The 26,331-nt window shown below is 42.0% G+C and overlaps 1 protein-coding gene across 6 annotated transcripts in view; it reads left to right on the top strand.

Moving 5' to 3' along the window:
* Positions 1–24,689, top strand: part of LOC141047368 (uncharacterized) — a 254,251-nt gene extending 229,562 nt beyond the window's left edge. For all 6 annotated transcript variants that reach the window (XM_073542413.1, XM_073542410.1, XM_073542411.1 and 3 more), the window contains 11 exons: positions 449–577; positions 1,964–2,038; positions 3,761–3,899; positions 4,137–4,260; positions 6,230–6,305; positions 6,580–6,692; positions 6,864–6,942; positions 8,259–8,346; positions 9,036–10,117; positions 21,956–22,082; positions 23,675–24,689. In XM_073542413.1, the coding sequence (XP_073398514.1) occupies positions 449–577; positions 1,964–2,038; positions 3,761–3,899; positions 4,137–4,260; positions 6,230–6,305; positions 6,580–6,692; positions 6,864–6,942; positions 8,259–8,346; positions 9,036–10,117; positions 21,956–22,046 (1,996 nt within the window). In that variant the 3' untranslated portion in view covers positions 22,047–22,082; positions 23,675–24,689. The remainder of the gene's footprint in view (positions 1–448; positions 578–1,963; positions 2,039–3,760; positions 3,900–4,136; positions 4,261–6,229; positions 6,306–6,579; positions 6,693–6,863; positions 6,943–8,258; positions 8,347–9,035; positions 10,118–21,955; positions 22,083–23,674) is intronic.
* Positions 24,690–26,331: the final 1,642 nt, after the last annotated feature.

The following is a 26,331-nucleotide window of genomic DNA, read 5'->3' on the forward strand; positions in this document are numbered from 1 at the left end:
CAGATGCAACACACAGTTTTCAGCGTCTACAGCATGCAAGCAATACTTTGTACTCTTTGGTATGTTGACCTCACACTCCAACTTGACACATCCATTTTTTAACACACAACTTCTTCTGACGTTGCTCTTCAATGCCACTTTCAATCTGTCAGTTTAAACCTTATGGGTGTCTGGTCTTCCAACCCGGGGAAGACAAACTCTCTTTCAGCAACTTATTGTGGAACTCCTTTTCCAAATGTGGTCAGATAATTGTTGTAGCATAAGGTGGCCACATAGCCCACCCAGCAGCCTACAAACTAAATAATTAAAGTAGCCCCCAAAAAATTATTGTTATGCATTAACCTAGAAGTAATAACAAAATTATGCAGCCAAGATGATTTGAAGTTTTGATTTGAAATTCTCCTTTATACAAAGCTGATACATTAATTTATTTTTTTCTCTCCTGCAGTGGAGCCTTCTCTGAGGTTTTTCTAGTAAAGCACAGAGCTACTGGGCACCATTATGCACTGAAGTGTATAAAGAAAGTGAACAGTTCAAGAGATCGAAGCTTGGAAAATGAAATTGCAGTGCTGAAGAAGTAAGACTTCTATATGTCACATATGTTGAATCGAGTGTTAATACATATTCCAACTAATTGCTCTGGGCTCACTTGATTATCAAAAACATTCCACTTCAAGACAAAAAGCTTATCTGCTAATGGGATTGGCCTGGACTTGTGGACTGTGATATTGATGACTGTTCTGTCGGATAGATCAATATCAATCGGTGAAGGTCCAAAACCCATCATCCCCACAATTCAGCTATTATCAGTCTCAGCAGTGGCTGGATGTACACAGTGTACAGAACTGGAACACCAAAGTTCTGTTCACTGTGTACTAGTCATTATCAGGCAGAAGTTAAGTTCCCAAGAATGGCTGCCACACAGTATATAGAGTTGTGCTGTTCCAGCTAATGCACTGTTTTCATCTGGTCACTGTCAGAGATGATAACAGCTGATCATGAGGATGCTGGGTGTCAGACCTCCATCAATCGGTGAATAGGTCATCAATGATTTCAGTTCTGGACCAACTCTCTAATAATCAATTTAGGAAGCATGTTAATCAGTGATTGACTTTAAAGAGCTTTTGCACTATACTGTTATAAATACTTTTATGCCCAAAAATACAAAAGTATTGTACGAGAGATACCTCTATTGGCTAACCAGAAAAACTATATTTTCATTCTTTCAGAGCACAGAGGTTCCTTCATCAGGCAGGTTAAGAGCACAACATTTAAGAGATACTACAAAATATTCTGTTGTAACATCTTTTAATTATGTTCTTGTCTCAGTCATTCATTTGTAAAGTTGCCTGGTAAAGGAGTTTCTGTGCTCTGAAAGATTGCAAATATAATATTTCTAATTAGCCAATAAAGGTAACACTCCTAGGATACTTTTGTCTTTTTTGGTCATTAAAGTATTCAATTTTTCTGGCTAATATGGTGACGCAATATAATGTGCACTAAACTGTGATATGTTTTCACCCACTGGTTGGGATCTGACTGCCGGGATCCTCACTGTTTGTAGATTGATGGGGCTAGTTATATGGACTGCTCCTTTTAAAGTTTTTCTTGCACAGCAATGTTCTCAACCACTTGCGGTGCAGCACAAGTCTTTTGAATTGAATGGAGCCATGTGGTAGACAAAAGCCATAATATTGTATGATGGGATCAGCTAACCACAATTTTAAGCCTGTATTTTAGCAACAACATACTAAAGCCACACTGATTAAATTTTTCAAAGTTGATATTCCCAATGTTAGAATAAATGGGTTCTCCGAGGATCTATTGATGACTGATGACTTTAGGAATTTTTAGGGTTAAACCAAAACACATTTCTCTCACAAATAAAGTGTTTCCTGTTTCAAACACCACAATCAATTGTATCAAAGTACCGTAACTGAACATTTTGTCCTTTTCTCATCAGGATTAAACACGATAACATTGTGATACTTGAAGACATCTATGAGAGCTCTTCACACTTCTACCTTGTTATGCAGCTGTAAGTAATCTGTATCGGTTACTATAGCTAAATTCACTTTTTTACTACAATATAATATTCTCTAAGGTTGAAATATTCTAGGACAGCAGCCCCTAAAGTTGGTGCCATGACAACCAGTATGGCTATGTTCACACACAATGTTTTTGCAGCTTTGTTTATGCATATATGAGGTTGCTTTTCACAGTACCAACAAAAGCTTATGAGAAAGTAAGAAATCTTATGCACACGCGTGTTTTTCCTGCGTGAATTTGGGAATTGTCAATTCTTTCAGCATCTTTGCAGCATTTTTTACAGCTTTTTTTCACCCAAAGAAAGCAATGAGAAGTGCAAAAATACCGCAGTGTTTTTTGCTGTATTTTTGGTGAATAAAGCAAATATTATTAAACATGTACTCTAGACAAATCACACATGCAATCAGCACAAAAAATAGATTAAAATGTTGCCAAAATGCTAAAAAAACCTGTAATTTACTTTCTATAGTGAGCACAGGAGGTTCTTCAGCACCTTCTTATGCTATCTTGACCAACAATCAATTGGTTTGGTCCAGGAAAGAGGAACATGGCAAAATTATATTAACACATCTCTATTGTGACGCTAGTCACTTCTCATGGACTAGCCAAAAGGCAGTCGTCAAGAGGTCCAAGGTCAAAAGCCAGGAAGGTGTGTCAACGGCAGAAGGATAAGACAAACAGATAGTGATTGGTAAGGTCCGGGGTCTGGTAACTAAAGTCAGAATACATCAAAGGCAAAAGGGGTCATACAAACAAGTAGTTAAAAGGCAAATCCAAGGTCCAGCAACAAAAGATCAGAATATCATAATACAGAGCACAGAATAAGCACACAACTGACGTTAAGCTACAATTGGCAGCTATCTGACCTTGCCAACCAGTTAAATAGCCTGGCAATTATCTGGAAATAAAAACACCTGGAAGAAACCCAAACACAACACTTACAGCCCGATATGTCCCTGCTATCCAAAGTGTGGCTGAGCTGTCATCCACAGCTTCCCAGAACACATCGAGTGACGCAATCGTGACATCTATTAAAGAGAATCTGTCACTAGGTTTTTGCTTCCCAATGTAAGAGCTGCATAAAGTAGATGTAAATACCCTGTCATTGGGCTTTTTACTGTAGTTTTGGTAAAACACTATTTTAGCTGCTACAACCCTGCTAGCATTCTGTATTTTAAGCTCTTACTGTATAGTCCTCAAAATTGCTTTGACTTATATCGCCTCCCACCCTCCAACATTTGATTGTCAGGTTTCTGCCTTTGCACAGTGTAGGCTAGACTGTGCTCAATGAGAGGAATAGCAGATCTGATGCAGGTAAGGCCTCATTCAGACACACAACCTCAAGATGTCTTCCCCAACATTTTTATTTGAGAAAGCTTATTATATGAATGATCTTCGAAAATAATAGAAACACAATAGTAATCTTATCACAAATAATACCCACATCAGATGAATAACTCCTGCTTCTCGAGCTGATAAAGAACCTCTTTTTGTGGCCATGGAAGTTCAGATTACTTGGAAAATCAGCCATATGCCAGCACATGTACAGAATGATGTAGAATTCCACTAGCACTGATATTAATTTGTAAAAATTTGTAATAAAGTAAACTTTAAAATGTATAAATATTGGGCTCATACTTCCAAAATGTAAATCTTTCTCTCTGTATAGTATGGCATAGTGTTAATATCACCCACCTCTTTCCAATCATAGGGTATCGGGAGGAGAACTTTTTGATCGTATCTTAGAACGGGGAGTGTACACCGAGAAAGATGCCAGTAACGTCATCCGCCAAGTTCTCTCGGCTGTAAAATATCTTCATGACAATGGCATTGTTCACAGGGACTTAAAGGTAAAAAACCCAGAACATATCACATTCTGACAAAAGAAAAAATTCTAACCATTTTTATTAAACTGCACTGTAATGAAAAATTATAGGTTTCCCTTTTTATTCATTGAAAATAAAAAGACCCAAATCCATAAAAATGCATTAATCCTTGTGTAAAAATCAATATAAAAACAGATATTGTTACTCCTATACAACTACAAATGTCCACCGTGCAATTACCTTGTATATTGTGCCTTGCAGCCAGAAAACCTTCTTTACCTCACTCCAGATGAAAACGCAAAGATTATGATAACAGATTTTGGTCTTTCTAAAATGGAAGAAACAGGGATTATGTCTACGGCCTGTGGCACTCCAGGATATGTTGGTATGCTTTATGATTCTTAATATATACTTACTAAACTATAGAAATTGACAAACAGTATCTCTGATCTGCACCAGACATCTAGTTACAGTCCTATCTTCGAAAAAAGGAGCCCTGGGGCTAAAAATGTAAGGCGGTGAGAGTCTAGACCAGAGGATCCAAACTCCCGTCCTCGCAGACCCCAACAGGTCATGTTTTCAGGATTTCCATAGTGTTACACATGTGAGAGAATTCCTGATGCCTTGATGATGCTTCCATCACCTGTGAAATACTAAGGAAATCCTGAAAACATGACATGTTGGGGGCTGTGGGGACTGGAGTTTAGGAAACGCTGGTCTAGACAGTAGTCTCATACATGAGATAGCTAAAGCTGCATTTACACTGAAAAATATTCATAAGCAAGAATTCTTAAAAACTCTCACTTCACGATTATCTCGCCATGTAAACAGGCAGCTGATCACCCAATGAACAAGGAAAACGCCCATTCATTGGGTGAAATAATCTTTTGTGATCATCATTCTCAGTATTGCATATTCGTATTTCCCTGGGAGCATTGCACCTAGGATTTCACTGATTGAGCGCCTTTGCCGGCTGCCGCAGTGTTTTCTTTGACTGGTCTCCCTGAGGTCAGTGATTGTTTCGTGATGTTGGTCTACCCCGAAACAGCTGTCCGTGGATGGATACCTGGCCTTGGTATTTCCCTTGTCATATCTGTAAACTCATAAAGAGCTGAATATTGACTTAAAGGGCCACTTAATATGATGGTAATGGTAGTTTCCGAAAGGAGCCACCCCTTGGCTGGGTCCTCCCCTGGAGGAAGATCTGGCTAGTCCCATGTTTGAGACTCTTAAATGAGGCTCCACAGACTTTATTTGCATATTCGTATTTCCCAGGGAGCACTGCACCTAGAATTTCACTGATTGAGCGCCTTTGCCAGCTGCCGCAGTGTTTTCTTTGACTGGTCTCCCTGAGGTCAGTGATTGTTTCGTGATGTTGGTCTACTAGGCATTGCTCCCACCTAGCCAGAATCCTACTCCACACTGATGAGGGGCAACACCTCGAAACAGCTGTCTGTGGATGGATACCTGGCCTTGGTATTTCCCTTGTCATATCTGTAAACTCGTAAAGAGCTGGATATTGACTTAAAGGGCCACTTAATATGGTGGTAATGGTGGTTTCCGAAAGGACCCTTGGCTGGGTCCTTCCCTGGAGGAAGATCTGGCTAGTCCCGTGTTTGAGACTCTTAAATGAGGCTCCACGGACTTTATTTGCATATTCATATTTCCCAGGGAGCATTGCACCTAGGATTTCACTGATTGTGCGCCTTTGCCGGCTGCCGCAGTGTTTTCTTTGACTGGTCTCCCTGAGGTCAGTGATTGTTTCGTGATAGTGAAAAGTAAAAAAAACTTTAAAAAAAATAGGGGGAGCCCCCCCACAAAAGGTGGAAATCACCTACTAAAGCCTTAATGGCTCTTAGCAGAAACAATTATAGCTGTCCCTAGGGATGCTGAAAACAGCTGATCAGTCGGCGTTCCAGATGTCGAGCCTTCACTGATCTATTCTCACCCAAGGATAGGACATCAATATCATAAAACTAGAAAACCCCTTTAGGCCATGTGAAGTATTTGGTCAGTATTTTCCCTCAATATTCGTAAGCCAAAATTAGGAGTGGGCAAAAAATACAAAAGTGTTTTGGCTTATAAACACTGATGTAAATACTTACCAAATACTCAACGTGCGAACATGGCCTTAGTTAGAATGATTCTTTTTTTTTTAAAGGTTTCAATTGAGTTCACAATATTACTTAGAAGAATTTGAAAAACAAGGATAACATAGTTTTGTGCCTGGATTAGTCATTTTAGGTTGAGTCTCATTTTTTATTTATATATTACTCAACAAGAATCCAACAGAATATATTTACGGTAATTAATTTTTGCATGGTTGAGACAAAATACATTTTTTTTTCATTTAGCTCCCGAAGTCCTTGCACAAAAGCCATATAGTAAAGCAGTGGATTGCTGGTCTATTGGAGTCATAACTTATATTTTGTAAGTAACTCACTTAGTATGTATTCTTGCACGTGTTTCTGATTTTTGCTTGCCATTTTCGAGGTGCTAAATTAACAAAGCATATTACATTTGATTGAAATGACTGTGACTGTGACCGATGATTGCTTTTTGATGGTCACAAGAGCTTTAAATATTAATACTGTAAATGCAGAATATGAGCAAAGAAAGTAGGAAAATGTGAAAGGACAGCAGTGAATGCATATGAGGTTTATAACATGGCCAAACATAAAACATGTTTTGTTCTGACGTTTAGGCTTTGTGGATACCCCCCATTCTATGAGGAATCGGAGTCTAAACTCTTCGAGAAAATTAAAGATGGATCATATGAGTTTGAATCACCATTTTGGGATGATATTTCCATATCTGGTAAGTGTATATTTTATTATGTCGATATGGAACACATTTGCTCCTAATAAGAATACGTAAAAAAAATACAATAATATATATAGTTGCACTAGAAATCTTCGAGTTTTGCTTTGTGACTTTTTGGCTGTCTTAATTTCTTAACTATAGGCTTTGATACATTTTTTATTCTAGCCAAAGATTTTATCAGAAACCTGCTGGAAAAAGATCCCAAGAAACGATACAACTGTGAAATAGCTCTGAAACACCCATGGTGAGATGCCGTTCCTTGAGTCCTCTCTGAAGGGCAGGTTGATTTTCCCATAATTTAACCACATGGACAGCTGTTAGATAGGAATCGAGTGGCACTTTTTGGTGCTACCCATCTATCCTAAGTGCGATATTAAGCCCTCTGTCCTAGCTGAATAAAATCGAAATGATCCAATAAACACGTATAGCAATTTGGAAACATCTCAGTATTATATTCGTGTCTACCAATTATGATCATCTAATTAGGCCACGCTTAGCAGAGGGAATTACAGACCGATAAAATATGGCGTTCTTGTAAATAGCTTTCTGAAAGCAGAAAATTAATCCTAATGTGTCTGCCGACAAAGAGAGTCTATGTATGTTACTGATAATATGTCCTTGCTCACACATTATATAGAAATGGCTATTCTTCAAATAGTAAAACAAGTCCTGATCATAAATCATGATGGACTTGCTGAGAGCGGGAAAGTCGTTAATTGACACTTTGGACATTAGAAAATTTAAGGTTAATTTTAATATGAAAGTGAAGCATACTTAGCTGAGATCATATAGCCAATGCCTGATACATGCTGCCAGTGGATTGGGTAGCATAAATCAGCCGTCAGGTTCACTTTAAGCACAAGTCAAAAAGACAACCCTTTCTTTAAAGGGGTTGTCCACATTCAGGAAAGTAGGCCTTAAACTTCTAAAATAGCTGAATTAGATCATTTAGCAGGTACTCTCCCGCCCTGCATCAAGCACTTGCTTCGGTTTCCTTGTTTTGGCTGCGGCAATGACGTCAGGTCAATAGCACTTACAGTATGTCACCTCTCTAGTAAGCCACCGAGCTCAGTATTCTTGCACTGAGCTCAGCTAAGTATGACATCAACATGTGCACAGTCGCTGAGATTAGAGACTGGATGGAACAGTGACGCGTGCTATTGACGTGATGTCAGTGAAAACCCTAACACTGGAGCAACATCGGGAAGCTGGTGCTGTATCTGTGGAGGGTAAGTTTGAGTTTGTTATTTTACTAAGTTTGGGCCTACTTTCCTGAAAGTGGACAAACCCTTTAAATGTCAGGCATCTTCTCTAATCCTGGCAATTAGCTGTTAGCGTCTGTTGAAGCTGCATCAGGCCACACAATTACCACTCGGAGACCAATCTGGAGCATCACATGGCAGCTGCTCAATTGAATGGCTCCACGTGTGATGCGTGGGCAGACAGCATCTACCTTCTACTTTCTGAGAGCTAATTCAATATTTTTTTCTCCCATATATTCCAAAAAAAGTATTAAGTATGTTGTTTAGTACATTAACGATGGACTTTCATACACTGCAGGATTGCTGGGAATACAGCTCTCCATCGAGACATCTACCGCTCAGTCAGCATCCAAATCAAGAAGAACTTTGCTAAAAGTAAATGGAAGGTGAGTAATGCTATATTGATTCATATTTTTTTTACTATCGCCATAACTTCATTAATTCCATTTATCACCATGAACAAAAAGGGGATTTATGGTCTCAAATAGGAAACAAGAAATAATATAATAGCGAAATGGCAACGTTATCACCTTGCATCTTTTTAGTGCATGGTAAACATTGGTTAACCCCTCCATACTGATCTATAAACACATATTTATGGGGCAGAATTATCAAAAGTGTCCAAAAAGAAAATCATCTTTGATACCCATTACAACCAATCACATCACAGCTTTCATTATGCTACAGCAGTTTATGAAATGAATGCTGCGCTGTGATTGGTTCCTATAGGGCAGCAAAGCCATATTTTCTTTTAGCCACCCTTCACACATGAGGCCTCCATTGTAAGTGCATGGGATTTTATCTGAAAAACTGAGCTCTGATTCATATAGAGTAAACTAGCTAGATAGAATATTTGAGCTTCGAACTACATGATGTTAAAACGTGGATGATGAAATTGGGGGAATCATAAATTATGATGAACATAGTATTAAATCCATGGCGAAAGTAGTTAAACTATAAAATCTATAAACTATAAAGTGGATACTATCCTTTGGGATGTGAACTTTTTTGTATTTTCTTTTTCTGAAAGGAATAATAAAATAAATAATAATATAATTTTATATCTCTTTTGCAGCAAGCATTTAATGCAGCAACAGTAGTTAACCATATGAAAAAAATGCACATGCATACTGATCAGGGCAGCCCGGGGTCTACTTGTGAAGAAAAGAATGGACTGCCCACTATCAAAGTGACTGATGCCACAAGACCATGTTCTCCCAGTACCATCAGTGAAGAGCATAGACGCCCCCATGATAACTATACATTGCATGCTAGCAGAGAAGTAAATGTACGTGATGCAGCCAATGTTAGAAGTAATTCTGATCTAAAGAAAGCTGGTTCCTCCAAGAATACCAATCAAGTGAATCAACAGTTTCAGCAAAGCAATTTATCTCATTGGGTTTCAAGTGAACAAAATTCAACAGATTGTCAAATGTCCCCCAAGCCAAGCCATGAGGTTCAGAAATCTAAGAAACCAATGAGAAATGTAAAACAAAATAGTGCTACACAAACCAGCCCAGTGCATCCAAAGTCAAGTGAAACAATTCAAACCTGTAGTATGAAGGATGGCTATTACATGACCCAGGCCAACCAGGCTTCCAAGGTTATCACTGTGAGCACACCAACTAATTTTAATATAAATACAAAAGTCAAGCATTCTAAACCAAAACCTAAAAGTCCTTCTCAATCACTTGATCTCCCCTCTTCGCCTAACTGTAAAAGTGATCCGCATCACAATTCACTACAGAAAACACCATCATCGAAAAAGTCAGCTTCACCAACTACTGTTACAACTGACACTAGTCAAAAGCCTCCACCACAAGCAGGCCTAAATTCACCTCCAAGAAAGGACTCTGATAAAGAAGCTAGTTGTTCTAAAAGCCCAAGTAAGAAGGGGTGTGCTCAATCCTCTCTCCAGGAAGGCACATCAAATAAAAACAGCACTCCAAACAAGGTAAACCTGGACTATGATATCTTGTGCATGGACCTCCCTCAAGGCAAACCTTTGGACTTATCAAATGGGACTGTGAAGAATGAGAAAATTCCAGTTGCCACTAACATATTTGTGACTAATGGCATCTCGGTAGAAACGTATGAGAAGGGAAAACCTATTTCATGTCCAGAAACTGGTCAGATGAAGAAAAGTCACAAGAGACAGTAAGTCAATCTAAACAACCCCATACTAACAGCTTAAAGTAGGCACAGAGCCAAGTGAAATAATGTCTGACAGAACAGAGTGGAAACCCTTTATTTCGTAAATAGGGACAGTAGATACCAAGCAAACCTGGGAAAACGGTATAATTTTCGAGATACCCTATCTGATCTCGTCAAATATTGTAGATTTGTCAAACTGAGATTTGGGTAACGAGGACCGTGCTATGATTCTATTACCCAGGGGCCTACAACATACCTGAAGAGCGCCTTGTTTGTAGAATAAACCTACTATCTCATTCCTTAATTTTTCAGTACAATTTTGAATTTCTTTATTGCTCTAATGGAGCTTTAAAAACTCTCTATTAAAGAGATTATCGAAAGATTTGAGGTCTGGATGTTAAGGAACAAGATATTTTTAGACTCTCACTGTTCTACAACATTTTAATTTGATAATTTGTTTTCGGAATAAAACTACGCAATAACAAAATAAATTCAGTGCTTGTAGGACCCCTTGGTGATTTTCTATAGAAACATCATGATGTTCCCCAGTAATAATAATACGGCAATAAGTCATTGTTTGCTGAAGGCTAAATGCTTTCTGTATAGAGATTTCACATTATTGCTCACAAAAGTAAATGAGGGGACAGGGACCAGAGAGCTGCTAAGTAAAGATCATTTATCAGTATTTTGGTCTCCAAGAAACACTATTAGTGTTTTCCCTGAAAACCCATTAAAGGGCTAGCTCTAATGAAATTTCACGAATGCAATTAAAGTAACTTGGTGATCTAATATGTTTTGGAGAAATAAGTGCCCCAATGAAAAGGTACTGTAACCTCGGCCCAGCTTGCACTTGACACAGGAGCAGAGCTGGACTGGCCCACCAGAGAACCGGAGAATCCTCCGGTGGGCCATGGATTCTTCTTCAGGAGAGTTCATAGTGCAAACCTTGAGTGAGGGAGAAAGGTGGGCCCTCAGAATCAAATCCTCTGGTGGGCCCAATGTTCTTCAGTCTGACACAGCACAGGATTGAGTTTCCTGTGCCAGCAGAAAGGCGGCTAGCTTCGATATTGAAATTAGCCAAACAGCTCCTCCTCACATGGTGTGGTAACACAGGGAGCTCTGTCATATGCAAAGCACCAGTGGAACAAGCTTCTAGAACTGAAGACAGGCACAAAAATTTTAAGATGGGGAACTTTTGTTAATTAAGATACATTAGTACATATTACATTGTTTATTTTTAACAGCATTTATACAGATTTTTTTTACATGTATGAGTCCTTTTCATGAAATTAATTTTTAATGGAATCAGGTTTTTGCTATGTAATCTGATGAAAGCATGAGGTAGTGGCTGAGACACTGATTACAGGGATGTGTCACTTATTAGGCTGTGTGCTGTTGTTTGAATACAATTAGTGTGTTATCAGCACAAGATTATCGCTGTCCTGACTACATCTCCCATGCATCCTGGTCTGACTCCACCCCCAGCACTGATTAGCACCTTACAGCTGGGGTCAGACTTGTGAGAAACTCACTCGAGTCTCGCATCTCAATACCCAGCACTGCCGCCGGCCCTCGGGACCAGAGTGTGCGGCTGCATAAAAAGACATGCAGCTGCACACTCCGTCCTGAGTGCCAGCGGCAGTGCCGGATATTGAGATGCGAGACTCGTGTGAATTTCTTGCAAGTCTGATCCCGGCTTACTGCCAATACACAGTGTAACCAGAAAGCTGTGGTGTGGGCAGGGTTATCTTTCAGAGCACTGCTACATGCTACAACAAAAAAACTTTACTTGTGTCAGAATGACGACACCCAGTAAAATAAGTGATACATCGTTTGACTCAGGGTCTCTTTTCCTACATTATGCTGCTCTCAGAGAAGGTAACAAAAATCTGCTGACAGATTCCCTTTAAGCATCTTCTGACATGACAGAAGGTGCCATTTTTAAGAATATATAGATTGTGAATCCCACTGATTGGTAGAATAATGGCTATATAATGTCATTTACATTTTTCGCTACCCAGACATAGCTGATACACTCACAGACACACAAGTCTGTTGTTGGGATATTTAACATCTGGTTTACATATTTAGTTGATATACCTAGTTTTTTATATCCAGATGGAATGAATATGAGGATTTGTGAACTTGTTTCTTATAAGTGATGGCAGACAACAAACATTTCAATGACAAATCAGAACATAAAGCCATTAATATCACTTTATTATTGTAAGATTGAGCACTGAAGATGAGTTAAATCATCAAAATAAAATTCACCATAGAATGAATAATTTCTTGAAAAAAGGGTTTTGCAATCAAAGTTTATTAGCATGATGCATATGTAAAACAATATTCAGTTTATATAATGATATTCAGGGACTTTTAGAGGAGGGCAAAGTCAGATAATACTATAGAAATACTATAGAAACTGATCACAATGACAAAATTACCTGCCATTTTTCAGTTATTTAAGAAAAGGTGAATATTGTGGTGGAGATATACTGTATTTGTGCAAACATCATAATTCCTGTGTTTTAACTCCACTCCATGGATGGTTGGCATACAGGCGAGTGATGGTCCAGACTACATCCATAGACTGCAGCTATAAGAAATAGGGAGCATAACTGGGATAGGGAGTGGTAAAAGTACATTCACAGACTAAATAGGGTAGGAGGTGTCCACTCCTAAACTATATCCTCGGACTGTTGTTTTAGGGGGATTGGTGGTAGTAAGGCTGCAATCACAGGCTGCTGTTATAGGGGATAGAAGGTGTTCAGACCACATCAACAGATTGGAATTATAGGGGATAAGGGTGGTAAAGTTTACATCCATAGTAGGCTGTTATAGAGGATAATCAGTGGTCTAAATGACATCCATAAACTGCAGACTGCTCTTATAACGGACAGGCGATGTCCCAGACTATATCTACAGCCTGAAGTTATAGGATACAGGCAGAGTTGGACTGGTCCACCAGAGAACCGGAGAATCCTCCGGTGGGCCATGGCTTCTTCTTCAGGAGAGTTCATAGTGCAAACCTTGAGTGGGGGAGAAAGGTGGGCCCTCTGAATCAAATCCTCTGGTGGGCCCAATGTTCTTCAGTCTGACACTGGATACAGGAGATATTCCAGTCTACATCTACACACTGTTATTAAAGGGGATAGGAGGTATACATCTGTAATGCTCTGGGACATACTAGCTGGCGATTGTTTCCTTTTCTCTAAACACTACAGAAAAAAGGGGCCTGGCTGGGTGTCTGTGTTGATACCACTTGTAAACGCAACTAGATATCACACTAATAGAAACCAATACGTGAAAAATGGTACCAAAAATTGGTACTTACTAAATAAAAGTACCATATATCTTTATTGTAAAGACAATTAAAAATATAATTAAAAGAAAGGTGCTAGATGAAACAAATGGAGAGGGACTGCAAAGCCCTGGGGTATCCTACAACGAAAACCCACTGATGTACTCAAGCCCCAAACAGTAGAATCCAATTCAATCACAAAGGTGCACAGGTAATAATAATAGTTGCAATACACAATGTAAAAAACAACATGTGAAAACTGGCAGTAATAGCAGCAAAATAGCAGTATATAGTAGTCATAGGACAATGTAACCCAATTTAATCAAAACACTGCCATGAATGCATGCATATGAAGTATATAGAGGCAAAATGTCCCAATATTGACAATACTGAAAATAGCCGCTATTAGCCAAAAATGTGCAGCACCTGGAAACTTGTGAAAAATAAATAATTAACAGGGCATTACATACCTAGTAAAGGGCTGGTGGAAATCCCTGGGCATCCCTCTGCCCCGACACACGTTTCGCTCTGCTTCTACAGGAGGCTTGTCAGGGCAGGGGGCATACCAGTTTAAATAGTAAGTTCACACAAGTGATTGGGCAGTTCTCATGCAGTAATGCTGTCATGTGAAGAACCTGCATGTAACTGCGCATGCGCCCCCACCAGGAGGTCCTACTAGCCCCAATATATTGGAGCTATATGATTAGCCAAGTACAGAGCTAGTCGGTGCATGTGCCTGCCAGTCAGACCTGCGTCAACAATGGGAGGGACAAAATATCAAAAACTTGGCTCTCAATGGGAGGGACGGCAGGCGGTCATGTGTGTCGGAGCGCCAAGTCATCTATAGATGACACTAAAGCGCCGCTACACTGGTCTAATTTATGTACTGCTATTTTGCTGCTATTACTGGCAGTTTTCACATGTTGTTTTCGTTGTAGGATACCCCAGGGCTTTGCAGTCTCTCTCCATTTGTTTGATCTAGCACCTTTCTTGTAATTATGCTTTTAATTGTCTTTACAATAAAGATATACTTTTATTCAGTAAGTACCAATATTTGGGACCATTTTTCACATATTGGTTTCTATTAGTGTAATATCTAGTTATTTGTGGTATGTGAACCCTTATGAGACACGGGTTATGTTATTTGGGGCTAGTTATTGTGATTAAATTGCAAATTCAACTGCAGACCACATACTACTGCGTCACATGGCCGCCAGGACCCAACAAAGCAGAGCTGAATAAGAGAGACAGGAGTAAAAAAAACAACTTTTCTATACAAAATGAACTGATAACCCACGTAAACATGCAGTAGCAGGTATGGCACTTAAACAATACATCTTCTGCACATATCAGAGGTATAAGCTTGATGGATACATGATGTGGCGGCACATTTCCGATATGACTGATTACACTGAATGGTTACTATGAGAGCATCCATCATCCTTTGTGAGGGCTGCACGGGTAGAGGTGTATCAATATGACCCCTCACAATGTTTCTCAACTTCCAGTTCATATGGGCCACCCGCATGTTGTTGTGCCACTGTATCTTTGTGCCTATTCACACTTGCTACAGCTCCTTATGAGATAATGTGTCCCAGCCTGGCCAGTTTTCACTGTGTCCCTCACTATAACGTTTGACCTTCTTGTCTAGTATAGATAGTGCTTCCTGTAGGAACCCCACTTGCCTGCTATTTAGGACTACTTCTACCACTTAATACTTTTCTTTACCTCAGAACTTGCTACCTGAGTATAGTCTCCTCTCTTCTCCACTCACCCTAAATTAATGCTGGTCTGCCCTCAACAGTTGCTTTTCTTTTCAGTTCTTTCCAACAACTAGCTGACAAACAGGAACTCAATCACCTATAGTCACTTAATTCCTCCCAACATGGACAGACCTAACTATTAACCAGGTCTGCGGGTTAACTAACAGTTGCAGGCTACAAAATAGATAAAACAACATATAAAACAGGACCATGCATTATATTAGTATACCTTCAGTAGGTGTGTCGACAGCTCTTCCACTCCTTTACACTTCCACAAACTGCTATTAAAGGAGATACGAGATGTTCCAGACTATATCCATAGACTGCTAGTAAAGTAGGTGAGCCTGACTACATCCACAGACTGCTGTCTTAGGCCTGTTTCACACTTCAGTTTTTTTATGTCAGTCAAAATCCGCCACTTTTAGAAAAAAACAGATCAGCCCATTTTTTGGCGGATCCGTTTTTTTCCCCTATTGATTTGCATTAGTGGTGGATTTTGACTGATGGTCATCCGTTTGCTCCGTTTTTTGACGGATCCGTGAGAATTTTATTGGCTCCTGGGCGGACAAGACGGACACTGCAACGTTTTTTTTTAGTTGACGGTCCGCTATTTTTAACAGCGCATGCCCGGAATCTGTGCTCCGGGAACAGTGTTAACCCTGTATTGCCGTTTCCGGAGCCGCGAAAATTCTCTCTCTCTCTCTCTCTCTCTGTATTGCCGTTCCGGGAGTCGCGAAAATGCGCTCTCTCTCTCTCCTCACTGGAACTCACTTCGAGTGTCGCATCGACATCGCGAGGTCACAGCCCGAGATCCTTGCCTGGGAGCCCGCGAGATCGTACCAATGAGATTCTTGCCTGGGAGCCCGCGAGATCGCACCGATGAGATCCTCGCCTGGGAGCCCGCGAGATCGTGCCGATGAGATCCTCACCTGGGAGCCCGCGAGATCGCACTGATGAGATCCTCGCCTGGGAGCCCGCGAGATCGAGGCGAAGGCCGCGGTCACTTTAAATCACGCCGCTTTCCATCTTCCACGGATCCGTACTACAACGTGGTCCGCTGTCATCCGGACATCACTAAACGGAGACGGATCAGTTGTTTTTCACCTTTGGCGGATTTCAGCTGACCGCCGACAACGTAAGTGTGAAACAGGCCTTAAGGAATAAATACAACAGCCTCTGGAACACATTATTCACAAGAATTACACTACTGTTCCGTGTAAAAATGTGAGGAACTTTGTGCACAGTTTGATCAAATCATATGAGCCTATCTGCTAACGGCAAGGTAACATTTTCATTCGCCGGTAAACTCGGACACTTTGATCAAAAAATCCACAATAGGCTCAAATTTTTTTTATGTGTGAAGCAATATAGGAATTCATGTCTATAATATTGTGTAATATTTTGCAGAGTGCTTTTACCTGTGGATATATGTTTGTATTGCAACTTACATATTGCATATTCATTTAATACTATAGGTAGGACTGAACAATTCTATATTTTTAGATCTGGTGATCCAGATTACATCTGGGTCGCCCTCACACCCAGGGTTGTGGGGTACTCGGTACCGGGCCCGATGGTCCTCAATGGGAGATGTCACGGTAGCTGGAACCCGGCCCGTGGCCCTGGGCTCCCATTGTAAGTGTTCAGTGTCAAGGTGTAAGTCGTGACGCCACCTGTGGTGTTCGGCAATGAAGATGTAAGCCGACGCTGCAGACAGATCCTCTGGGACAGGTGGTGTGGTGCAGCAGTGATGTTATAGCCCTCCACAGGCAGGGCTGTAGTCCCAGGGCAGAGTAGGTAAAGTGACATGTAGATGGTGTAGTGTCAGGCGCAAGGGATGTAGCAGTGCTGGGCAGGTTGGCCAGGAATAAATGGAGGAAACCAGGGCATGTAGTTCCAAAGCTTTACTCACAGTCTGTTGTACAAACAGGTGCCTGCCTCCGTGCCGTGTCCTCTGGGTCAGGGACTCAGTCAAACCTCCAGGCCAGATGGAATACTCCTTTCCAACACTCCGCCAACATATGTGCCTTTTCTGAACGTCTCCTCTTATAGCGCCTTTGAGTGAAGTACTCCTAGTACTGAGTTACACTGGAGTTCCTCCTGTCCGATGTTCTTATGAACCCTACTTGTACGGCAGACAGCTGTAGCCTGCTTCGGGGACTTCTTGCTACTAAGTCCCGGCTCACTATCCAGTTGCTGTTGTGTCCCCAAGACTTGTGTGGGAATAAAGTGGTTACTACTTCTATTCCTCTGGTGTCTGCTGCAGGACCATTAGTATCCATACAACCTCGGGGACCGGGCCCCGGCCTTGCGCTTGGAACTTCTAGGAAGGGTTCTCTTCTAACCCACGTCCTCTGTTCCCTTTTACTCCTCACGTTCCGTACTAGTCTTTCTTTCTATGGAGAATCAGGCTTTCAGTCTATGTTGCTCTCTCTCTTCCTTTCCCGTGCCAGCAGACCCAGGTCACTGGGATCTGCTGCAGCACTTCCATCCTTCAATCCCTCTCTCCAGGGATCTTCTTCTTTCCAACTCTCTAACCAACTGACTTGTTGTCCTAAACTCTTCCCGCTCTTTGTAATGTAATCTAACTCCACCCACCTACCAGCACATTTCGTGTTCCAAGCAGGGAGCCACCAATGGGTTCTTTGCTATACCCCAAGCAGGGAGCCGCCAAAGCTGCTTTGCTACACTACTTTGTGATGTGGGGTGCAGGTGTTGGAGTGTGGTTGGGATACCACACCTCAGGAGGAGGTGCAGTACGTCTGTGGCGACTGAGCCTCAGGGACGCCACATACCCCCTTGTTAAACACAGCACGTCCGCGGGCTGCAAGGAAAACAAAGTTGACAATATAGGAACATACAAAATTTTGTAATGCAAAATAAACAGTTCTTATCTAACCTTCTCAATATGAGAGGCAATCATTCTTGAACGTTGCAAACAACTCTTAATTAACTATCTAAAGTCCTAATTCAAAAAGTGCTTTTGGCAATAAGGGTACCGTTACACCTAGCGACTCACCAGCGATCCCGACCAGCGATATGACGTGGTCAGGATCACTGGTGAATCGCTGGGTGGTCGCTAGTGAGCTGCCACTCAGGCAGATCTCACCAGCGACATCGCAGGGGACGGGGATCGCTACTTACCTGTCAGACGCGGCGATCCTGCGTCCTCCCGCCCGGCTCCACGCGTCGCTCGTCGTCACAGCAGGAAGTGCCGCAGGAAGTGACCGACGAGGAATGGTCCAGCAGCTTCTCGTGCGATCAGCGATAACCAGCGGGGGAGCCGGTCGGAGGTAAGTATCACATGCAGCGATATCGCTAGTAATATCGCTGTAACGTCACAAAATCGGTGACTTTACAGCGATATTGCTAGCGATATCGCAGTGTGTAATGGGGGCTTAACTCACTACCACTTCAAGTATTCTGCATATCTTCTACTTTCCATCATTAACCTTAAGTGATAACCGCCGATGCCTGGTCCATCACCTACATCTTTCAAATCTTTATTCTCATTTCTCATTTCTTTATTAAAACATTCCTATAAAAGTTACTGTGACTAACTACATTCTTCATAAAAGTTGTTTTCTATCTATTAATACTTTCTTAAGACACATTATCAAATACTTCACATCAAAAGCTTCAATAATTCTTTTAAGTGCTGGACACCGCTCCCAGCTGGGATCTCTTGCAGTGTCCTTTGATTGGAGCTATGCTCCAGGTGAGGTAGTCTTTATCTTCAAAAGGTCTATGCAAAACCAAGAAAGGGCAAATAAAGAGGTGCAAACTATTTACATTTACAGTTCCGGATCACTCAGCATCCATGATCTCCACAGTTCAAGTGCAAAGGCTGCCAATGGAACTAGGCAACAACTGCCTCAACAGATAACATAATCAAAAAATAGGAAGATATTAGAGAAAAAAAACTGAAAAAAAACAGGCACAATGGTGCAAATACCCTCCTGGGCAACAAAGTTAGTTTACTGTAGATTACTAATGGTGATCCCCTCCTGGGGTGAAAAACGAGTTGGCAGACCGCAGGTACTTTTCTTCCCAAAGGGTGAAATTGGTGACCTCCTGTACTTTCGGCTGCGGGACTGGTGCTGATGCAGCTTGGCTTATGGGGCAGATACTCTCACAGCCTTGGTGATGGCTGTGGGTGCAGCCGCTGCGACCGCTGTACACCCCAAGGTCTTCCCAGGTGCAGGGACGCCAGACATACCTGGAGCCTCCTGGCGGCACTCCGGTGCAAGTTGGAGATAGCCGGCGGCAGCGGGGATATCCACTGGGATGGGCTGGTGAGGTGGCAGAGGCGCCGGTGGAGCAGATGGCGGCTCCGGGTCCACGGGGGTCTCCGGTGGGATCTGCGCAGCCGCGTCAGGTCCAGGCGGGAGCTCCTCTTCCTCCGCTTCAGCTTCCTTGGCAGCATGGAGCGGCAGGGAGATGCCCACAGACGCTGCCGGGGTCATTGCAGCCGTCTCAGGTGCTAAAGGGTCTTCCTGGGGGAGATCCGGTACAGCGGTGACAGGTACCGGTGTTGCAGGTACCGCAGGTGCAGGCCCCTCCTGGGCGCGCTGCCGGTTCAATGTCCATAACGCTTCCTGCCTCAGTCGCAGGTGGCACGTCAGCTGGGCTATCTCGTCCTACAGCTGTTGGCGGTTCATCCTGGAAGCCGGGTCAGAGCCTTCAGCCATGGCGCCGGGGAGATTCAGCTCAACCTCCTCGCGCTCCGCAGGCCTCTTCCCTTCTCCTTCCAATATGGCGTTCTGGCGTTCTTCCCGCCTCGGCTCTTTTCCCGCCACTGGCTTTCGCTCCTCCTTCTGGGGGCGGCGTCTTCTTCCAACTCCTCCATACCAAGCCAGTATACGAACCCCTCGGGGGTGGGCCATGTTGCTGTCGCATAGAAGTTCAGACAGGGGAGGCCCAGGACAGTTCGCGGTCTTTTCTTAGGACCACCCATGTTATCACGCTCATCTTCACCGCGCAAGCGGCCATTTTTAACATTCATCTCACAGTCTATTAAATTGGGTCTTCTGCACATTTTCAAAAACTTTGAGTCTTAGGCACACAGAACACGATGGCATCGGGTCTCGTCATCCTGTTAGTGACGCCAAAAATGGGTCACCCTCACATCCAGGGCAGTGGGGTACTCAGTACTGGGCCCGATGGTCCTCAATGGGAGATGTCACGGTAGCTGGAACCCGGCCCTTGGCCCTGGACTCCCATTGTAAATGTTCAGTGTAAAGGTGTAAGTCGTGACGCCACCTGTGGTGTTCGGCAATGAAGATGTAAGCCGACGCTGCAGACAGATCCTCTGGTACAGATGGTGTGGTGCAGCAGTGATGTTATAGCCCTCCACAGGCAGGGCTGTAATCCCAGGGCAGAGTAGGTAAAGTGACATGTAGATGGTGTAGTGTCAGGCGCAAGGGATGTAGCAGTGCTGGGTAGGTTGGCGCAGGAATAAGTGGAGGACACCAGGGCATGTAGTTCCAAAGCTTTACTCACACTCTGTTGTACAAACTGGTGCCTGCTGCCATGCCGTGTCCTCCGGGTCAGGGACTCAGTCAACCTCCAGGCCAGATGGAATACTCCTTTCCAACACTCCGCCAACATATGTGCCTTTTCTGAACGTCTCCTGTTATAGCGCCTTTGAGTGAAGTACTTCTAGTACTGAGTTACACTAGAGTTCCTCCTGTCCGATGTTCTTATGAACCCTATTTGTACGGCAGACAGCTGTAGCCTGCTTCGGGGACTTCTTGTTACTAAGTCCCGGCTCACTATCCAGTTGCTGTTGTGCCCCCAAGACTTGTGTGGGAATAAAGTGGTCACTACTTCTATTCCTCCGGTGTCTGCTGCAGGACCATTAGTATCCATACAACCTCGGGGACCGGGCCCCGGCCTTGCACTTGGAACTTCTAGGAAGTGTTCTCTTCTAACCCATGTCCTCTGTTCCCTTTTACTCCTCACGTTCCGTACTAGTCTTTCTTTCTATGGAGAATCAGGCTTTCAGTCTACTTTATGTTGCTCTCTCTCTTCCTTTCCCGTGCCAGCAGACCCAGGTCACTGGGATCTTCTGCAGCACTTCCATCCTTCCATCCCTCTCTCCAGGGATCTTCTTCTCTCCAACTCTCTAACCAACTGACTTGTTGTCCTAAACTCTTCCCATTCTTTGTAATATAATCTAACTCCACCCACCTCCCAGCACATTTCGTGTTCCAAGCAGGGAGCCACCAATGGGTGCGTTGCTATACTCCAAGCAGGGAGCCGCCAACGGTGCTTTGCTACACTTCTTTGTGATGTGGGGTGCAGGTTTTGGAGTGTGGTTGGGAGTCTCCATCTTACCTGGATGGTGGGATACCACACCAAGGAGGAGGTGCAGTACCTCTGTGGCGACTGAGCCTCAGGGGCGCCACACATCCATAGCCTGGTGTTATAAGGGATGGATTAGACAACATGCTGCTGTTATAAGGGATGGATTAGACTACCTACTGCTGTTATATGGGATGGATTAGACTACATACTGCTGTTATAAGGGATGGATTAGACTACATACGGCTGTTATAAGGGATGGATTAGACTACATACTGCTGTTATAAGGGATGGATTAGACTACATACTGCTGTTTTAAGGGATGGATTAGGCTGCATACTGCTGTTAAACAAGTGAGTAAAATAAAATGTACGAAGACAAACATCCATGACTTTTACTTCTACTTTTTTCTATGTATGACCAACTTTACTATACATTATGTCATCTCATTTCTATTATGACTTTTAGGACTTTTATGAATGGTGTTACAGGATCGGGGAAATCCACAAACTACACACACTGTGGCAGTGGACAAACGGGGGTCTGCTCAATTATGTGATCAATGCAACAATGCATGGACTTACAGCATTTCATCGTGAGTATATATTATGACAAGGATTATTAGAAATATGTCATCTCACATATGGTAATGGCATTTCTGACCCATTCCATTTTTGTAAGTTAGGCAAAGATTTGGACAGTTAATGCTTTCACATGAGAATTGCTGGATCCATTATTATTACACCTGTCAACAAAAATGCTGCGATATTTTCCGCTCCGTTTAACTGTCCAAGCAAAGTGAACGCCACTTCGTCTAAAACCACTGTTAAACATTGTGGTGTTGGCGTTTTTTTTTCTATATAGGAATCAGTTGGAAGCCTGAAAAAAAATGCATGTTAATTAAACATGTAAAAAAATAAACAGTTGCTTTCTAAGTGCAGAATCAAAGCTTTTCTGTACTTAAAAAAAACATTAAAAATGTTGCTTCGAATTTACACCAAAAATGCATCAAATAAGGGGGAAAATGCATTACAAAAGCAGTAAAAATGCAATAACAAGAGAAGGAAAAAATGCAGCATTTACCGCAAAGTGTGAAAACGGCCTTACAGACACAAAAAAAGCAAGACCTCATATAGTCAAGCTTAAGTAAAAATGAGAAAGTTATAGCTGCGATAACTATGAGTGAATAAACAAAAAATTAAATCAATAGGTCCCAACCATCTCAGATATTTCAAGACAGTCCCGGATTTGGGTCTACGCCCTGCAGTCTCGGGCGTCTGCTGACTGTCACTCACTACCACCGCCCCCCTAACATCTCCTCCTGGCAGGGGAGAAAGAAAGGATAAATGGGTGTAGCGAGGGGTGTGGGTAAAAATATTCCGCGGTGGTTTAGAAAATACCGCCTTTTGCAATAACTGGTCTGCTAAAGATTTTCAGTCCATTGTTTTGCCACAACATTTGTAGTTACAATATTGGTCCAGATAAACTCACACAGATTATAATGATTGTAGTGATATTTTACATATCTAAAAGCAATTTTATAGTTATGGCAGATCTAGAATTAAAGTGAAAGAAACTCGGCACTCAATATGGCAGTAACGGAACAGAAAGCTTTAATGGCAATCCAATACAAAAATAATTAATGTTTTGGTCCCTAAATCTGGGCCTTCATTAGAAACTAATTTCCGTAGTGTGAGTGGATATTTGCAGTGTAGCAGCACATTGGCGGTGCGACCTCAGTCCAATGGAATGGCGGTCCGGATTTAGGGACTAAAAAGTGAAATATTTTTGGTTTGGATTACCATTAAAAGTTTCTGTTCACTCACTGCCGTTTTGAGTGCCAAGACTCTTTTAGCTATATCTATGGAATGGACTAAAGCACTGCATTCTCCTTGTGACGTATATCTCTACAGTAGACTTAGAATTAAAGGGATTGTTCACTTTGAACAATCCTTTTGTTATTAGGGTCACCTTACCTTAGACTAATAAAGTTCTCAACATTTGGTATGTTGACCAAATGACAGCATGGCCTGAGTTCATAGGCCACCAAACCTCACTATATAGCACAACGCCAATGGTTCCATAAGCAAATAAAACTTCTTACCTAACGTTGATTTGCTGATATTTTTTACATTTTGGCCTTTGACATTTCCATCAATCATGACTTATAAATCTTTCTTTCTACAGAAGGGCTGCACAGTAATCTATGTACTGAAGCCAAACATTGATCAGCTTCAAGGGGAAGCTCTCTTACATTTCCTCTTTGAGAACATGGCTTGGATAACGAAGGCATTTTCCGGGGGAAACACAGGAGTGGTATTTGTTATGCAGGGGCTGATCGCTCAGCCAGGAGATACAATTACCTCTGCAATATGGCCGTGGCTAGGCTTGAAAACCATCTACAAGTAACCATGGACATTACAAGGAGGATTGTCATTATGTGTACAATCAAGACTTTTTCCTTGTGCGACATATGTACAATTATAAATCTAACGGGCAACAATGCCTTGTACATGACGTGCTTGCAGGTGTAGCTTTATATCATTTTTAATTCGTGTATTGAGGAGTTATAGAGACCATCGGGAGACTTTCACAGCTGTCCATTGTGTTTGATGTTACACTTGTGGACGCATGACCACGATGTTATGGTAAGACTATGGTAAGACTAAAGCCCATTGTTTCATGCATGACTGTAAGTAGGAGCACACAATACATAGAGTATCTGTCTATCAGGGAAACATAATGCAGTCATGTCATGAAGAGATGAGGAATTGATATATTCAATGAATAGGCCATTTCGCTTTAGAAAAAGTTGTTAAATGTTGAGCTACTGACAATATACAAGAGCAAAAATACACCAGCAAATATATTCACAATGCTACACAAGACACGGCACTTCCATTATATAGACCTGTGTTTTTTTTTTCTCTCGCAGTAATTATTTTGATGTTATGTACAGTATATTGAGTATTGACAACTTGGCATCACCTTGTGCCAAGAGCTTAGCCACTTTATCATAGTGTTATTGCTCAGGCTTGGAATCATGATTATTTGAGACGCAAAACTCTATTTATAGCTTTTTAATGCAGTAATTTTATTAAAAATTGACAAGTATGCCTTTGTAAATATAAATGAATATAAATGCAGTGAAATGGTTCTGCTTCTGTAATTCAGAAATAAATATGACTTTTTTATGTGGAAAGCCATGGCTGTGATTTATTTATTGTCTGTGGAGTCTGTTAGTGCTTCTCTGTTTGTCCTACATCTTGGCCTAAAGGTTCACACTGGGATGAGCTTATCCTAAACAATTCTTATCAGCATTGATTTTCCAGGATGTGAGATTATCAGCCTTATTAACTGCACATCTCATACCTGACACATTGATTCACCCATCTTCTGAGGATAGTGAAGGTTCACCTTTGCATCTCTTCTTACTTTGCAACATCTCATATAACAATACAAGAGCATTTGGAGGATATCCAAGATAGGCAAATATAACAAAAGGAATATAATGGTTAATTTGTAACCCAATTTTCAGTGAACAACTTGCTAAAATTTTTACTTTTTTTCATCAATTTTCTAATGTGTTTTTTTTTTAGAGTTTTCCCATGTAGCTACTTTTCTCAGCCAGTGGAGTGGTCAGCGACCAGATTAACTGATTGTACTAAGGGTACCGTTACACTTAGCAATGCACCAGCGATCCCGACAACGATATGGATCGCTGTTGCATCGCTAAGTGGTCGCTAGTGAGCTGCCACACAGGCAGATCTCACAGGGGTCGGGGGTCGTTACTTACCTGTCAGACGCGGTGATCTTGACGTCCTCCCGCCCGCGTCCACGCGTCGCTCATCGGCGCCACAGGAAGCCCAGCAGGAAGCGCCAGACGAGAAATGGTCCAGGACTTTCTCGCGTGACCAGCGATAACCAGCGGGGGAGCGGTCGGAGGTAAGTATCAGACATAGCGATATCGCTGCTACGTCACAAAAACCAGTGACGCTACAGCAATATTGCTAGCGATATCACTATGTGTAACGGGGGCTTAAGACTAGGGTGTCACCAACATATATTCTTTCATTAAAGAGAATTGGGTCAATTATGCAGATCACACTCTGATCAGCGTCTGATCAAAGTTTGATCATAGTGTGATTCGATTCTCTTGGATGAGGAGAAGATGAAGAAAAAACTGCCTCCATCTTCTCCATTTTGTCAGTCAGTAGAAATTGGACTGCATAGAGATGTCATCCGAGTACAGTCTCATGGTTTCTATGGGCTCATTGACTTGCATGGCCGAGTGCGATCCGAAAATCGGATCAAGCTCGGGCAAGCAGCGATTTTTTTCCTCCGACTGGCTTGGTTGAAGGAAAAAATCTAACATTCACATCCCCAAAAAATAACATTGGTCCAAGTGCAATCTGATGTTTTGCCTGATTGTACCGAAAACATGTCCACGTGCACGAGCCGTGACTGTGATGTGCAGGATTTCTCTGTAGTAGTTGGCTCTGCCCAGGTCCTGTAACACTTAATTTATGCTGCAGGAAATTTTGGCTGCTTTAACATGATGAATAAGAGTTTAGTTGGGTCATGTTATTCCTGTTAGTTTTGAGACTGACGCAAATTTGGGGTTTCACAAAGCTTGCTGCTTCAGTGTGTTTAGATCTTTATTCAGACATTTCTAAGTTTACTAAAGTACAATTATAAGCTTTTCATAAGTTTTTAAACTTATTAATGACAAATGCATCCAGTTTATGCAAAAACTCAACATTTACAATGCTGACACTTTCTTTTTCATACTTCTGGAATTTGCTCCGACATAATGTATATCAGCCAAATCCTAACTGACGGAT

This window comes from Dendrobates tinctorius, unplaced genomic scaffold (genome assembly GCF_039654945.1).
Source record: "Dendrobates tinctorius isolate UK_male_01 unplaced genomic scaffold, ASM3965494v1 ptg000127l, whole genome shotgun sequence".
NCBI classification, from domain to species: Eukaryota; Metazoa; Chordata; class Amphibia; order Anura; family Dendrobatidae; genus Dendrobates; species Dendrobates tinctorius.